This window comes from Molossus molossus, unplaced genomic scaffold (genome assembly GCF_014108415.1).
Source record: "Molossus molossus isolate mMolMol1 unplaced genomic scaffold, mMolMol1.p scaffold_m16_p_22, whole genome shotgun sequence".
NCBI lineage: Eukaryota > Metazoa > Chordata > Mammalia > Chiroptera > Molossidae > Molossus > Molossus molossus.
In genome coordinates, this window is record NW_023425358.1 from 27,060,195 (window position 1) to 27,076,327 (window position 16,133).

At 48.0% G+C, this 16,133-nt stretch overlaps 2 protein-coding genes across 5 annotated transcripts in view; one reads left to right on the forward strand and one right to left on the reverse strand.

The window, feature by feature from the left end:
- Nucleotides 1–11,015: 11,015 nt before the first annotated feature.
- Nucleotides 11,016–13,713, forward strand: POP5 (POP5 homolog, ribonuclease P/MRP subunit). The gene is made up of 5 exons (XM_036276825.1): nucleotides 11,016–11,076; nucleotides 11,167–11,309; nucleotides 12,447–12,596; nucleotides 12,774–12,857; nucleotides 12,951–13,713. The coding sequence occupies exons 1-5, from the start codon at nucleotides 11,057–11,059 to the stop codon at nucleotides 13,061–13,063; spliced, it is 510 nt and encodes a 169-aa protein (XP_036132718.1). The 5' UTR covers nucleotides 11,016–11,056; the 3' UTR covers nucleotides 13,064–13,713.
- A 362-nt stretch (nucleotides 13,714–14,075) lies between these two features.
- Nucleotides 14,076–16,133, reverse strand: part of RNF10 (ring finger protein 10) — a 36,138-nt gene continuing 34,080 nt past the window's right edge. For 3 of the 4 annotated variants that reach the window (XM_036277225.1, XM_036277224.1, XM_036277226.1), the window contains exons 15-17: nucleotides 15,761–15,818; nucleotides 15,492–15,650; nucleotides 14,076–15,056 (exon numbers count right to left, since the gene is read on the reverse strand). In XM_036277225.1, the coding sequence (XP_036133118.1) occupies nucleotides 14,980–15,056; nucleotides 15,492–15,650; nucleotides 15,761–15,818 (294 nt within the window). In that variant the 3' untranslated portion in view covers nucleotides 14,076–14,979. The remainder of the gene's footprint in view (nucleotides 15,057–15,491; nucleotides 15,651–15,760; nucleotides 15,819–16,133) is intronic. The other variant, XM_036277223.1, reaches the window with a different exon arrangement.

The following is a 16,133-nucleotide window of genomic DNA, read 5'->3' on the forward strand; positions in this document are numbered from 1 at the left end:
CACCCAGCCCCTCTCTCCAGGGCCCACGCAGGGAGGTAGATCCAGCGTGGACATTGGAAACAGCCTCCAGGTGAGCCATATGGGGTCCAGTGGGAAGAACGTGGCCCCAACCCTAACCCTAACCCTCTCTGGGCTTCAGTTTCTCCAACTGCAGAACAACGGGGTGGTAACAGGTGATAATAGCCCTGGAAAGTCTAAATTCTCACTCACTGTTCTCTGTGGGTGCCTGGTGCAGGAGGTGGAGGGGACCAGGCGGCTGCGAGACAACCTTCCCTTCATTGTCCCCTCCCTTCCCCTGGGAGACGGGTCCAGGCAAAGGGAACAGCAAATGCAAAGGCCAGGAAGGGAGAGCAAGCACAGCATGTTTGAGGAGCTGCAAACAGAAGAATCTAGTAGCCTGGTTTATTCATCCATTTGATTATTGAACCAACGTGTATACTGGGGGCCAGGCACTGTTCTGGGTACGGGGGACACAGCAGTGAACAACACAGACAAAACCACCATCTTCAGGGGGCTCACATTCTAACCGGGGGAAATGGAACGACCAAGCAAACATGCCTAGCACCAGGATAAGTTCAGAATGATGTGAGTGCTATGTGGCGAACAGCAAATATTTATAAAGCATCTACCCGGGGCCGAGCATTGTTAACAGGTGTTCAATAATTTCATCTTGACTACAACCCTATGACATAGGTGCTAATATCATCACCCTCCTTGACAGCTGAGGAAACTGGCACAGGGGGGTTAAGTAACTTGCCCAATGTTACCCAGCTAGGAAGCAGCAGAACTGAGATTCAAACCCAGGCCATCTGGTCCACTGTGCTGGCTTGTGGGGAGAGCACTAAACAGGGCAATCTGGCCCTGGCCAGTTTGGCTCAGCGGTTAGAGCGTCGGCCTGCGGACCAGAGAGATCTGGGTTCGGTTTCCGCTAAGGGCACGTACCTCGGTTGCAGTTTGTCCCCGGCCCCAGCTGGGGTCGTGTGGGTGGCAACCAGTCAATGTGTCCCTTTCACGTCGGTGTCTCTCTCTCTCTCTTCCCCCTTCTCTCTCTCCCTCTCCATCTGAAGATAAATGCAAAAATGTCCTCGGGTGAGGATAAAAGAAAAAAATATATATACACACACACACACACACACACATATACACACACACATATATAAAATAAATAAGGCAATTTGTTCAGGGAAGAACACTCTAAAGAGGTGACATTTGAACTGAGACACATAAGATGCCATCCAGCCATGGGAAGCCCAGGAGGCAGAAGGTTCCAGATGGAGGGAACATTGAGTGCAATGGCCCTGAGGCAGGTAGGAGCTTGACAGATTGGGAGAAAAGCAAGTGGTCAGTTTTAACCAGAGCAGAGCAACAGAAGAGGTCAGAGGAGTGGAGGCCAGACATGTGGGAACAGAGAGGAGACTCAAGAAATGCTCCCAGGATCCTCCTAGGGACGCCCCAGGCTTCAGTGCAGTCCCAGGCCAGTGAGGGGTGGGGGTGTTCGTCAACCTGGTTTAATCCTACAGGCCTGCATTAGAATCCAGATTCTACCCCTGTGGACTCATGGGCAAGTGGCTTCACCCCGCTAGGCCTCAATTTCCTTATCTGGAAAATGGGGGAAATAATAATCCTACCTCGTAAGGTTGCTGTAAGTGTTAAATATAACTTGCCTGAAAGGGAGATTTCTGGGAGCTGGAAATGGTCTACATCTTTACCTGGAAGGTGGTATATATAAAATTTACAGTTGTGAGTAAACAAAGTGCAGTTTATTCTTGTAATTATTATTTATTAATAATTGTAATGTTTTTCATATAGACAACTATAAACCTACTTTGTTGTTGTTGTTATTAATCCTCACCCGAGGACATGTTTCCATTGATTTTTTAGATAGAGTAGGAGGGAGGGAAAGAGAGAGAGAGAGAAACATCTATGTGAGAGAGATACATCGATTGGCTGCCTCCCTCCCGCACAAACCCTGACTGGGGCAGGGGATAGAACCTGCAACCCAGGTACTGCCCTTGACCGGGAATCAAACCTGTGACCCTTTGATCTACAAGCCGACTCTCTAACCTCTGAGCCAAACTGGCCAGGGCTTTCAACCTACTTTTGCCAAACACTGTATATCTGATCTAGCATTCAGAATACATAAAGAACTCTTACAACTCAACAACAGAAAGACAAACACCCCGACTGAATGACAGGCAAAGAAGATATACAAATCGTCAAAAAACACATGAAAAGATTTTTCAACATTATTGGTAGTTAAGCAAATGCAAATCAAAACCACAGTGAGATAGCACCTCACATCTACTAGACTGGCTTTAATTTAAAAACAAAAAACAAAACGGAAAATAATAAGTGTTGACAAGGATGTAGAAAAATAGGAACACTGTACATTGCTGGTTGGGAGTGTAAAATGGCATAGCCATTATGGGAAGCAGTTCGGTGGTTACTAAAAAAATTAAACACAGAATTCTCATGTGACCTAGCAATTCCGCTCCTAGGTATATGTACCCAAAAGTATTAAAAACAGGGGCTCAAACACATACTTACTTACCAATGTTCACAGCAGCACTATTCACAATAGCCAAAAGGTGGAAACAACCCAAATGTCTATTAACAGATGAATGAATAAATGAACTGTGGTCTATCCATATAATGGAATATTATTCAGCCATAAAAAGAAATAAATAACTGAAACATGCTACAACTTGGATGAACCTTGAAAATGTGATGCTGGGTGAAAGAAGCCAGACCCAAAAGGTCACATAGTATATGATTCCTTTTATATGAAATGTCCAGAACAGGCAAATCTATAGAGACAGAAAGCAGGTTGCCAGGGGCTGAGGAGAGATGGAATGGGAGGGAATACATAATGGGTATGGAGTGTTCTGATGAGGTGATAAAAAAGTCGAAAATAGGGAGAAGTGTTGGTCACACAACACTGTGAATGCACTCAATGCCACTCAATTGTATATATAATATGCACAGCATCAGCATCATCACCAAAGAGATAGCACTTATTGCCCCTCCCCTTGAAACAGGCTGGTCCTGGGACTGGCTGGCTTTGACCATTAGGATGCAACAGAAGTGATGTTCTGGGACTTCTGAGCCCAGGCCTTATTATTAAGCAGGTCAGTTTCTGGAAGAGAGCTGCTAGGTTCTGAGAAGTCCCAGTCCCATGGAGATGCCATGTGGAGGTGAACTGAAGTCTCCCAACCAATGGCCCCAGCTAAGCTTCCAGCTGCCAGCCAGCACCCACTGCCAGCCATGTGGGTGTGGCCATTTCAGAAACTTCCAGCCATCCCAGTGGCCCTAGCTGACTGACAGCACATGAAATAGAACTGCCTTGTCACCTGACTGAATCATGAAAAATAAGTTGTTTTAAGCCACAAAGTTTGGAGAGATTTATCACACAGCAATACATAACCAATTCTACCTCTAAAAACTTCACAAAACTGCCCATTTCTCCCCAGTACCCTCATCCAAGTCTCCCTTCTCCCTCCAGGCAACAGCCTACTCACCTTCAGTCCAGCCTCCCGAGGTCTATGCTCCCCCAAACCTTCTAGCCCCTGATCTCATTATCTCAGCCCTCCAGATAGTGTCCAAGCCCCTCAGTGTGGTCATCAAGACCCTGAATGACCTGTCCCTATCTATCTCTGCAGCCCAGGGCCCCTCACCCACACCTTAGCCCCTATTACTCACAGTTCCTGGAACTCAGCACCTGCTCTTAACACAAGGTATCCCTCTGTGTAAAACACTGTTTCCTACCACCTCTCTCTCTCCTGGCTAACTCTCCTTTGAGCCTAAACTCAGACATCACTTCCTCCAGGAAGCCTTCCCTGACCCTCCAAGCTAAGTTAGGTACTTCCTCTGTGCACCCTCTTGCCCCCATTCTTCCCCTCATCACAGTAGCTGCCCCTGAATTCCTCTTGTCTCTCACCACATCGTGAGCGATTTTAGGGCAAGGATGAAGTCCTCTCTGTTCTCAGAGCTTAGCACAGGCCTGGCACATAGTAGGCACTCAAGGAAATCCAGAGGAGCGGAGGTGGGAATTCAGTAGTGAAGGCTGACATGGGACTGGTGTGTGGGGTTTGGGGTGATAAATGTCAAGGCTGGGAATGTGGAGCCTCCATGTGCCCAACACTTCCTACCCAACCCCTGGACTGCACCAACTGAATGACTTGTCCATCTCCCCAGAAGAATGACAGTGTCATGCAGTGGTCACTTGCATGAGCTATGCAGTCAAGCTGCCAGGGTTTAAAATCCTGGCTCTGCCCAGCTGGTGTGGCTCAGTGGATTGAGCATCTTCCCATGGACTGAGAGGTCGGGGCACATGCCCAGGTTGTGGGCTCGATCCCCAGTGGGGGGGGGCATGCAGGAGGCATCCAATCCATGTTTCTCTCTCACATCCATGTTTCTCTCTCTCTTCCTCTCTAAAAAAATCAATAAAGCCCTGGCCGGTTTGGCTCAGCGGTTAGAGCGTCGGCCTGCGGTCCTGAGAGACCCGGGTTCGGTTCCCGCTAAGGGCTCGTACCTCGGTTGCAGTTTGTCCCCGGCCCTGGTCGGTTGTGCGAGTGGCGGCCACTCGACGTGTTCCTTTCACATCGATGTTTCTCTCTCTCTGTTCCTCTCTCTCCCTTCCACTCTACCTGAACAAAAAATGGAAAAATGTCCTCCGGTGAGGATAAAAAATAAAAAATAAAAAAATAAAATAAAAATAAAAAAATCAATAAATACATATTTAAATAAATAAAATAAAATCCTGGTTCTGCTACCTCCTGGCTGTGTGACCCTCTGAGCCTCACTCCCCTCATCTATAAACAGAGCATGAGGATGGCTCCTCATAGGCCATCATAAAGTATAAATGAGATATGCAGATAAAAATGCTTAGTACAGCCCTGGCCAGTTTGGCTCAGCGGGGTTAGTCCACAGACCAATGAGTCGCGGGTTTGATTCTGGTCAAGGGTATGTACCTCGGTTGCGATTTGTCCCCGGCCCTGGTTGGGGTTGTGCGGGAGGTGGCCACTCGATGTGTCCCTCTCATGTCGACATTTCTCTCTCTCTCCTTCCCTTCCACTCTATCTGAAGATAAATAGAAAAGTGTCCTCGGGTGAGGATTTAAAAAAAAAAAATTGCTTAGTACAATAGCTGGCACAGGGCAGACTCCCTGAAATGTCAACTGGTCTCTTCTTGCCTCGCTGTGAGCTACACTGACCCAGGCCTAGCACTGCGCCTGGCACATGGCAAGTGTTCAGCCAATGCTTTGCCTGAGGCGTGAATGAGTGAGGAATCTGGTAAGAAAATGGTAATAATCATAATAGCACTCAAGTACCAACTCATTCAATCTTCACAACCAACTAAAGGAGGTGGGTACTATTATTGTGCCCATTTTACAGATAATGAAATTGAGGCCTGAGAGCATGCAGATCATAAGTAGTGGAGGCTGGATTTCAGCCCAGTCTGAGTCCTTTAACCCTTTATCCACCACCCTATACTGCCTCTCAAAGCCCCAAGGCCTGCCTCTCCTGTTAGCTTGGCTTCTAATGAACTTTGTGAACCAGCACATGGACCTCTCTCTGGGCCTCAGTTTCCCTACCTGCCAAGAGAGGACTGTAGGAGTGTTGAAAGGCACTTCCAATTGACCTAAGAATCCAGATCCTGGCTGGTATCTGGCCAGTGCCAGTGACCTGCTAACCAACCAGCCCCAACTGGGGCAACACTTTCCATGGGCTGGACCGTCACAGGTTAAATCACAGCATATTGACAGATGTACTACCCCCCCCCCACATTGGGGGAATCTGGCCTATAGCTTTTCCCAGCCTCCTCCCCCCAGGCCCCCTAAAGGAAGCTGAGGCGGCCACCCCCAGATGTCTATTCCTGTCCCTGGCCCAGCGTGGTGCTGGGGAAGCAACAGCTATTTTGAGCCCCTTCTCTCTCCAAGCATGAGCGGTGGGAAGGCGCTGGGAACATCCCGAACTGGGAAGCCGCCCATCGCAGCCTCCCTCTGGATCTGGGCCACACCAGCCCTGCGGCTCTGCCCATTTTTCCAGCTCTGGTGATGTGATCAGTTCTGATCACAACCACCACACTGAGATAACCCAGGAGAACCGATTCCAAAGGACTTCTGCTTGAGGCTGGAGCACAGGATAACTGGGCTTTGCCCTTCTGGGAGAAAACTGGAGTAGCCACAGCTGGACTCACCAGCTAGGAGGAGGACCTGGTCTGAGCTTGAAATTGGAGAAGATAATGTTCAGGACAATGCTATAAAAATGCCTAACATTTCTTGAGCACTCAGGATGAGGCAAGCCCTGTTCGAAGCACTTGACATGGAGATGTCATTTAATCCTCACAGAGAGGAGACTGAGGTTCAGAGAGGAGAACTGATTTACTCATAGCTGATGAGTGGCTGAATCAGAACTTGAGCCAGGCAAGCTGGCTCCAGAGTCAGCCTTAACCACTTTCCTCTGAACCTTCCAAGCCCAGGAGGCTAATATAAATTAGGGGCATGAACATTGGCTTAAGAGTCAGTCACCCTTTGCCATTCCAAAGTATGTGGCCTGGCCAGACCACCTGGGTGAGCTCAGCTTCCTCACCTGTAAAATGAAGATAATGATAGTACCCACTTCCAGGATAAAGGCAAGGATTACTAATAACATACATTGGGGTCTGGGGCTCAGTAACTCTAAATGATAAAACTAACATATGCACATGGTGAAATAAAATAATTCAAAAGGGAACACAGTAAAAAGTGAGTGCCCCCTCCTATTTCACACCTTTAACTCCTCTCACCAGAGGTAACCACCATCAACAACTTTTGTATCACTTTTTGGAAATTTTCCATGCACATAAAGACAGAGAAGCTGTATAGGATTCTGGTTAAAGACATAGACTGCCTGGTCCAAATCCTGGCTCTGCAGCTTACTAGCTATGTGAAGCTGCCTTTTGCCATCACAAACATTGCTGTGAGACACATCCTGTTCACCTGTCATTTGGCACAAGTGCAAGAATCTCTGTGGGGTAAATTCCTGGCGGAGAAATTGCTGGGTCAAACTGTAGTGCCCTTGTAATTTCAATTAATATTTGGATGAGCAAATCCTCGCAGCAGGTGAGGGAAGGGGAAAAGGGTCCACATAGCAGGGAGGACGAGGCAGGAGTGAAATGCGATGTTTTGACTCTGAGGTCCAGGAAGGGCCATGTCTGCCCCAGCAACCTGGAGGATGTGGCAGCTCCCCAGGCCCCTGGCCAGGCAGAGAGAGGGTTTAATTTTATCCAGATTGTCCCCATAAAAGCTTTACAGGGAATTGGTTGATTGGATTAGAGGAGCAGGAGCCCCTAATGAGCAGCAGCTGCTTAACAAAATGCTAGAGCAGTCACACTTTTCCTTTGCCACCATCCACCATGGCAGCATCCAGGCTCCGAGAGGGACCCCATAGATGCCAAAGGCATCTTTGAATCGCACCCCAATTGAATTTGCCTTCTTTGAACGTCCTTCTAAGTCCCAGACATCCCAGAAGAGGTAGAGAGCAAGGGATTAAGAGCACAAATTTGGGGGGGGGGGTGTCAGGTTTTTTGAAGATTGAAATTACTGTGTGACCTTGGGCAAGTCTTTTCCCTCCCTGAGCCTCAGAGAATGATGGAACTTGCCCTCAGGGGGTTGCTGTGCAGAGTAAATGAAGTCAAACATATAAAGTGTTTAGTTCAGTGCCTGGCACATAGTAAGAGGCTAATAAATAGTAGCCCATTAGATAAAGATGAAAAATAAAGGCAGCTACTCTGGAATCCCCCATCCCCCATCCCCCAGGCCCTGGAACAAGGTGAACAGTGGCAGCTTCCCACCCTCATCTTACCGGAGCATTTTAGCAGTTGCCCCAATCACCTCCTAGAGAATGTTCCAGATTTCCCAGTCTGTGAAATGGAAAGTGTGATATATGTTAAAGGCCTTGCCAGAACTAATATTGGGTTTTGTGTCTGATCCCAAAGCACAAATTGAGCGTGGGAACCCTCAGATGGGAAGAAGGGGAAGAGCTCAAAGGAAGTTTCCTAAGCACCCCCCCCCCCCTATTTATTTGATCTGGGATCTTCCTCTGAGAGTCCCTGGGATCTGGGATCTTCCTCTGAGAGTCCCTGGAATACCACCAGCGAGCAGTACCTCACTGACCCAGGCAGTACCGGACGGTCAAAGCAAACGCTAGGGGTCAGAGAGATCACCATTAGTCCGTTCCTGCGTGAGTGTCGTACCGGCATCAGTTCTCCTCTGCGAGCCTCAGTCTCCTCACTCACCTGTAAGGTGCGAACACTAATGGCTCGGCGCCCCGGCGGGGAGACCCGAGGTAACTGGCGGCGAGCGCCGGCCCGCGCCCCCCGGGCGCACCGGGCACCACCGAGCGGATCCCGCCGCGCCGGAGGAGGCCGCCCCCGCCACGCCTCCGCGGGCAGATTCCCCGCGGCCTCCCGCCGGCGCGGCGGGGACCCGGCTGATTGCAAACAGCCGCCGGCCTCATTAGGAGACGTGTAATTAGCGGTGGCGGAGCCGGAGCCGGCACGGGCTAATTACCGCAGGGAGCGGGCTCCGCGCCGCCGCCTCCCGCCCCGCCGCCGGACCCGCGGGGCTGGCGCGGGTCTTCCAGTCCTCGTGGGGCCGGCAGGAGGTCGGGCCGGGTGCGAGGAAGCGTGCTTCCGCCCAGGGGCTGTGACTTGGGGAGATGTTGATCATTCATTCAGAACAGCGTTCGCTGCGCCCTCCCTGCGCCAGGGTTTTGCCCACATTAACTCGTTTAAATCTTACATCCACCCATTAGGGAGGAACCATTATTACCCAATTGCACAGAAGAGGAAACTGAGGTCTAGAGACATGAATCAACCTCCCCAACAGCATGTGGTTCAAAAACAGCCAAGAGGGGTTTCGAACCTGCGTCCACGGTCTCTCCATTTTACACAAAGTGGACCAGCGAAACCATGCACAGGACACCAGCCTGTAGGTGAGAGCAAGGACCGTGCAGTCGGGTGCTTCTTACTGGTGTGGGAGTTTGATCTGAGCCCCAATTGCATCCCATGAAAATGTTGGGATTAAGTGCGTTAGGGGAATCGTTTTAGGGACTGGAGAGAAAGGAACTCCGAGGCCGGTTTTCTCCACGCACTACGGCCTCTGACGCCCCCTGCTGGCGAAAAGGGGAAGCTGGCGAGACCGTTTTTTTTTGGATAATGAGATTGTTCTTGGGTGAGGAGAAAGAGCAGACACTGGTCCCTCAGCAGGGCCACTGCTCTTCCGCCCCCCACCACCCCCACCCCTTCCTTCTTCAGTATCCCTCCTTTAAGGTGGTGAAAAGTGAGAGATGGGAAAATTGAGGACTTATTCCACATCCTGCAAATAATCAGTTGTGAAACCTGCCGCCCTTTATGGACCTCACAGGGCCAGCCAAGTCCTTGACATTTCTACTAATAATCAGGAATAGGTATGAAGACCTAGTCGCAAGGCTGTGCATCAAAGTGTTAGGTATAACAAGATTAAGAGAGCATTTCTAGCACCCAAGAAGGTTCCCATGCCCTCTTCCCAGTCAAAATCCTTTCCAGAAGAAATCTAGAACTAATCTAAATGTCCATCATGGGAATATTGACAAATTTAACAGTGGTACATCCAAAGAATACAATACGATGTAACTGAAAAATAATGTTGCTGAACATTTAACATGAAAATATAGTCAAACAAGGAGAAATGAGTCTTACACACATTATATTGAGTGGAAGGAGCCAGACACACATACACAAAAACATGCTGTCAGGTTCAAGAACAGGCAAAACTAATCTTTCATAATATAAGTCAGAATAGAGGCTACTTCTGGGAAGAATTTTGACTGGGAAAAAGGCTAAAAATGCTCTCTTAATCTGGGTGATGGTTACATAAGTCTATATTTATGCACTTTATGTATGTTATACTTCAATAAAACAGTTGTGTTTTTAAAAGAGTACTAAACAGTATGATCCTATTCTTAAAAAGAAAATAACAACATAGGGTAGCAGTTCTCATCTCAAACTTTTCATTGGCTCAGGACCCCTTTACACTCAAATTATTGAGGTTCCCAAAGAGCTTTTGTTTTTGTGGGCGATATTGATACTTATCATGGACATTAAAACATAAATGTTTAAAACACAATACTCAATCGCATTAGCCATGAGTGATAATGTCAGCACATGCCATGTAACCTCTGGAAAACTTCACTGTCCATTGTGAGAGACTGAAAAAGGCAAATAACATCTTACTATATATTATGAAAGTAATTTGGACCTTGGAGTCTCGGAAAACCCAGTGGTCCCTGCATCTCACTTTGAGAACCGTTGGCACAGGGGGGAAATAACGGGGGTGGGGAGGCACTACATGATAAATTATTCTCTCTCTGTGATGGGATTATAACATTTTAATTTGCTTCTTTGTGGTCTTCAGTTTAAAAAATGGAAAATATGACCACCATGGGTTGTTTCTGCAAACAAAAAAAACGAGACAATACACCTATCTCCGTAAGATTGTTGAAAAGCTCAAACAGTAATAACATATTTGGCTGTATGGAAAAAGTAAACCGAGTCCTAACCTGAAAGTAAGGGTCCGTTTTCCCGTGTCAATTTCTGGCCTGTAAATGGAGTTCCACTGTCCAGCTTTAGGGAGAGAATATATAAGTGCATACATAACTGTACTGTAATATAACAGAAAGTAAATGTCCCTGCGGGCCCCACATGCAGCAGCTGCACCCTACACAGTATTGCAAATTTCGGCGTGGAGCAATAAATACCCATCACAGCCACAAACCGCTCCAACGCTGAATCGAGCTCAGATCCTACCAAACCAGCGTGGGACTCCGCACTACGCTTGCGCTCAGCAAACGCAAACGGAGGCGGAGCTTGAAGACGACTGACACTGGGCTCGGCCTCTCAACATTATAGCTCCACCTTCCTATCCTGCATCCGTCTCTGAGTGGCTGCAAAACTGCGGAGGCTAACTTCCCATTGGCCACCAGCGGGAACACAGACACCCAGTTTGCGCGTCAGGAAGCCAGGAGCGGAGGTCGCCATGGTGCGGTTCAAGCACAGGTAAGCAGCCGATGGCTGGCCCCTCATTGCCCTCCCTGCCGGGTGCCCGCGGCCCTGGCCCCGTGCTCAAGTCCCTCTCGCCCGTCCCAGGTACCTGCTCTGCGAAGTGGTGTCTGACGACCCCCGCTGCCGCCTGAGTCTGGATGACCGAGTGCTGGGCGGCCTTGTACGGGACACAATTGCCCGCATGCACGGAACTTTCGGCGCGGCCGCCTGCTCCATCGGCTTCGCGGGTGCGAAGGTGCTGGGGAACCGGGCCGTCAGCGAGACTTTGAGGGATTGGGGACCGGGGGAGGGAGAAAGGGCACAAGCGTCCCACGGAGCTGCCAAGCCTGGTGCACCATCCACAATATGGTCCTATTTAGGCGTCTGGGATCCTGAGCCCCAGGTGTGGACTAGTCTAGGTAGGCGGAGAGGTAAAAGCGGAAGGCAGTGGGACTTTGGGCAGGAATCCCCTGTACCTATTTGACCCGTGCATATTGGGGATTGTTACTGAATTTAATAGGATGGTTAGAATTAAATGAGGGAGACGTATGGTTCCTATTAAGTGACTGCTTACATTGATATCACATGGAAAAAGTCAGAACCCTGAAAAGCCCTTAACAGGGCCTGTAAAGTACAGAACACACATTGTGTGTAGGCAAATGAGGAAGAAGAGGGCCCTCCGAACAGCCATACAAATCTAAATTCGTTCCCTTTTTCCATATGCTTGAAATGGAAGGGGAAATATATGCACATAGGCACAACTCTACATCAGGTGTGATAGAGTTGGCTGCCACAAGAACCTGCAGAACCTTTTTTTCAGTCAAGGGTTTTCTTCTGAGGAAGATGGATCTCCACCTCCCCACCCCCAATTTATTGAGTTAACCCCAGTGAATTAGAACATTTAAAATTCTAAATTCAGCACCAGCCGGTATGGCTCAGTGGTAAAAACGTTGCCTGCTGACCAAGGAGTCCCAGGTTCGATTCTAGCCAAGGGCAGGTACCTCGGTTGTGGTTCAGCCCCAGCCCTGCTAGGGGTTGTGCAGGTGGCAACCAACAGGTGTCTCTTCCTGCAGCTCTATCAGAAGATTAATGTAAAAATATCCTTAGGTGAGGATTAAAAAAAAATTAAAATTCTAAATTCATTTATCAGTTCTGAGTGGTATGCAAGGGACTGGATATTATCACCCTCCCTCCCCCCCAAATGAAAGCCTGTCCTAAATTTTTTTTTTCCCTTCAGAAATAGTTTTACTCACTGAAGCATCCCAAGTGCCACTGCCTTAAACAGTCTGTGGCACAAAATAATAGGTTCTAAGTTATCCTGAGACCTTTAACCTGCTGTTGAAAATCCAAATTTTCCCAAAATGATTTCTTCTTTCCTACTGTAGTACGATACCTCAATGCCTATACTGGAATAGTGCTACTTCGATGCCGAAAGGAATTCTACCAGCTAGTGTGGTCAGCTCTTCCCTTCATCACGTACTTAGAGAACAAAGGACACCGGTACCCGTGTTTTCTAAACACCTTGCATGTGGGAGGTAGGTGTGCATGTGGTACAGCTGATTTCCAATAGATAACAGGTTCAGAGCTCAGTCATGACTGGTGGGTAGGTCTTCCTATCCTGCACAGAACAAGATACTTTCCCCTAGTTCTGAAAGTCTTTGAGGTATACACCTTTCACAAACTGTTGACCACGAAGCTCTTTCATGTGCCAGGTACAATTAGAACATGTCAGAAGTTCCTGATTCAGTACAACAGGAGACAGCTATTGATCTTGTTGCAGAACTGCACTGATGAGGGTAAGCAACACTAACCCAGTATCCACTGAGCAGTGATTGACCTCATTCGGCTATAAAAAACATCTTTCACCCGTGCTGTCTGCCTTTCTCCAGGAGAGCGGGAAGCTATCCAGAAGTCTGTCACAAGCTGTTTACTAGAGGAGGAGCCAGGTGAGGAGGATCTTTCAGATGGTGGTGATGAGGAGGCTGCTGAAGCAATGGAGTGAACCTCAGCATACTGCACTGTGCCCAAGCCTCCGGGCTCACTTGTTGGAACAGAGCATTCTAGAAGGCACCAGGATCTTCTACATTTCTAGGATCTGCTTTCTCCATGATAAAATGATGTCACTCAAAGGCACTGACACATTTGATCTATCTGTGACTTTTGTTTCAACATGCCCTCTCATCTCAGGCTGGAACACCTTCATCCCCCAGCCCCCGAGTTCCCAACCCAGGACTTCTCTGAACACTTCCTGTTAAGAATGACATGTTAGCTTGGCCAGTGTGGCTCAGTGGACTGAGCATCGTCCCATGGACTGAGAGGTCCTGGTTCAATTCCCAGTTGGGGCACATGCCTGGGTTGCGGACTCAATTCTCCAGTGAGGGGTATGAGGGAGACAGCCGATCAATGTTTCTCTCTCCATCAATGTTCCTATCTCTCTCTTCCTTCCTCTCTCTAAAAAAATTAACAAAAAACATTTAAAATAAAACAATGACAGGTTAAAGCTAAGCCCAGCTCATGCTCATAGTAGCTGATACTTTATCCTATTTAATAAGTATGGCTAGCCCAGCCAGTGTGGCTCACTGGTTGAGCGTTGTCCCATGTACCAAGAGGTTGCCGGTTTGATTCCCTGTCAGGGCACATGCCCAGGTTATGGGCCAAATCCCCAGCGGAGGGGCAGGGGGGGCATGCAGGAGGCAGCCAATCGATGTTCTCTCTTAGATATCCACCCCCCACTTCCTCTCTCTCTAAAATCAATAAATAATAAATAAAAATAAATATGTCTAGCTGACCTGAATTGAACTTTTAAAAAAACCCAGCTATCCTGGCTGGGCAGTCAGTTGGTTAGAGCGTTGTCCTGATACACCAAGGTTGTAGGTTCGATCCCCAGTCAGGGCATATACAAGAATCAACCAATGAATGCATAAATAAGTGGAACAAAAATTGATGTTTCTCTTTCTACCTCTCTCAAATAATTTTTTAAAATAAGATAAAAAATAATAAAACAGGAAGTTCACATTGCTTGTGCAGGTAATTTATTGCAACTGTTTGCCTTCACATTCTATTACACCTAGAGGTTACTTTAAGCAGCAAAATAATTCACATCACTCAAATTTAGCTCAAACCAAGGCATAAGACTACTCTAGACAATAGGGAGGCCATGGGCAACCCCACTGCTTTCAACCCTGTCTGGCTCTGCCTCCAGGTGTGCTGGACTCTGCTCCTACAACTCAGGCCACTGCCACTTGAAACAAGTTTGTGTAAAAGGTTGGCAGGTCCCAAGGCTTCCTTAGTGACAGTTACAGCTTTTCTTGCCAAACAGAAGCCATGTGCAAGAGGCAAAACTCCATCACACATGCAAGTGCAACCCTAGGTCTGGCCCAAGAGCCTGGCCATGTCAGACGAAAAACTGCAATTCAAGCTGGGTATCCTAAATCCATTTTATTCCCATCCCTCTGTTTCTTTAAGAGAACTGAACAGATAGAAAAGATTCAACTGTTTTTAAGACTTATTGATAGGTGTGCTGAAACCATGATGCCCTGACACATGATGTCAGAGCAGTGCTATTTAACATTCTGGTTTGGGCTGCTTGTCCAAGGGATGTTGAAGGGACTCAAACTTATTAGGGGTTGAGGAAAAACTAGTTACACATGGGTCAAAAACACTAACCTGGCAACAAACTAAAAATCTTGGCAGGAAGAGATCTCTTGTGAGTGTCAATACTTTATTTTGGTGTAAAGACGGGAAGCTGGAAAATACACTGTATTTAAAATCATCTTGGTTCCCCCTCACGTTGTGGAAACCCCCCCCTCCCCCCGGAGCTAATCTGTTCAAACTCAAATACTTAAAAATTACAGCAGCAAAACAAAAGCACAGAAAAAAAAGAAAACCAGATGGAGAAGGTAGCGTGGGCCAGTAGTGTCACTTGGTGTGGACAACTGAGGTGCTGAACAGGAGCTTCTGTTTCTGTTTTTTTCTCTTCTTTCCTCCTTTCTCTTCTAAATGGAAACAGAGAGAGCTTAGCTTAGAATGCCATCCCCCTTGTCCCCGCCAGTGTTCTTTACTGAGAGAGAGAACAGCAGTGAAGAGTGCAGGCTCTGGAATCGGAATACCTGTGTTCAAATACCAGTCCTTACACACAGGTGTTTGTCTTTGGACAAGTCACTTTATCTCCCTAGACCTCTGTTTCCTCAACTGTAATGTGAGAGTTCTACCCATTTAGTATGGTTAATGGGAGAATTCCTCAGAACTTCACACCCAGGCCTCGAGAATTAATCTGAGGTGGCAAAAAGGTCCTATATGACATACCAAATGGAATGTTCACTGACACCAGAAGGTGAGCCTAAGGCTCGGGGGAAGTGCCCGACCGATTAGTGCTATCTGCCACTGAGTCCAGATGGGAAGCCCAGCCCCGTGCAGTTCTTTGCCTTTACCAGAGAGGGCATCTGAAGCAGCTGGCGTGTCCAGTTTCAGGAAGGCTGCTTCAATAGCTTGGCTGAAGGAATTTTGGAAACTGGGCACAGGAACACGGTCCGAGTTATCACTCTCCCCATCACTGTCCATGGTGGCAGGAGGGACTAAGCTGTTTTCATCTGAAAAACAAGTGTTACCATTCTAGAAACAACTCTAGAGACTTATATCTTCCGAAAGGGGCCAAACTCCTCCCACCCCCCACCCCCTTCACCAGAAGGGCCATCCTCACCTTTCTTTGGAGCAGTTTTGGGCCACACTTCTGCTTTTGCTTTTCCAACTCTCAGCATCTGCCAAAGTGGTGGTGGTGGTGGTGGGAGGGAGAGATCCAATGATTTGTTAAATAATGAGAACTCTGATTCTACTCAACAGTAATATCTGAGACTAAATCTATGAGCTTCCCTCTTAAGAAAGCCTCTGTGCCTGGCCGGTGTGGCTCAGTGGTTGAGCATCGACCCATGTACCAAGAGGTTGTGGGTTCGATTCCCAGTCAGGGCACATGCCTGGGTTGCAGGCTCCATTCCCAGCAGGAGGTGTGTAAAAGGCAGTTGACTGATGATGTCTCTCTTTCATCAATGTTTCTCTCCCTTTCCCTTCCTCTCTCT

What these genes read in the sequence shown, in the direction of transcription:
- POP5 (XM_036276825.1), top strand. Translation starts at nt 11,057, where the DNA reads ATGGTGCGGTTCAAGCACAG. An exon ending in ATGGTGCGGTTCAAGCACAG is followed by an intron (nt 11,077 to 11,166) that starts GTAAGCAGCCGA and finishes CGCCCGTCCCAG; the next exon opens with GTACCTGCTCTGCGAAGTGG. An exon ending in CTGCTCCATCGGCTTCGCGG is followed by an intron (nt 11,310 to 12,446) that starts GTGCGAAGGTGC and finishes TTCCTACTGTAG; the next exon opens with TACGATACCTCAATGCCTAT.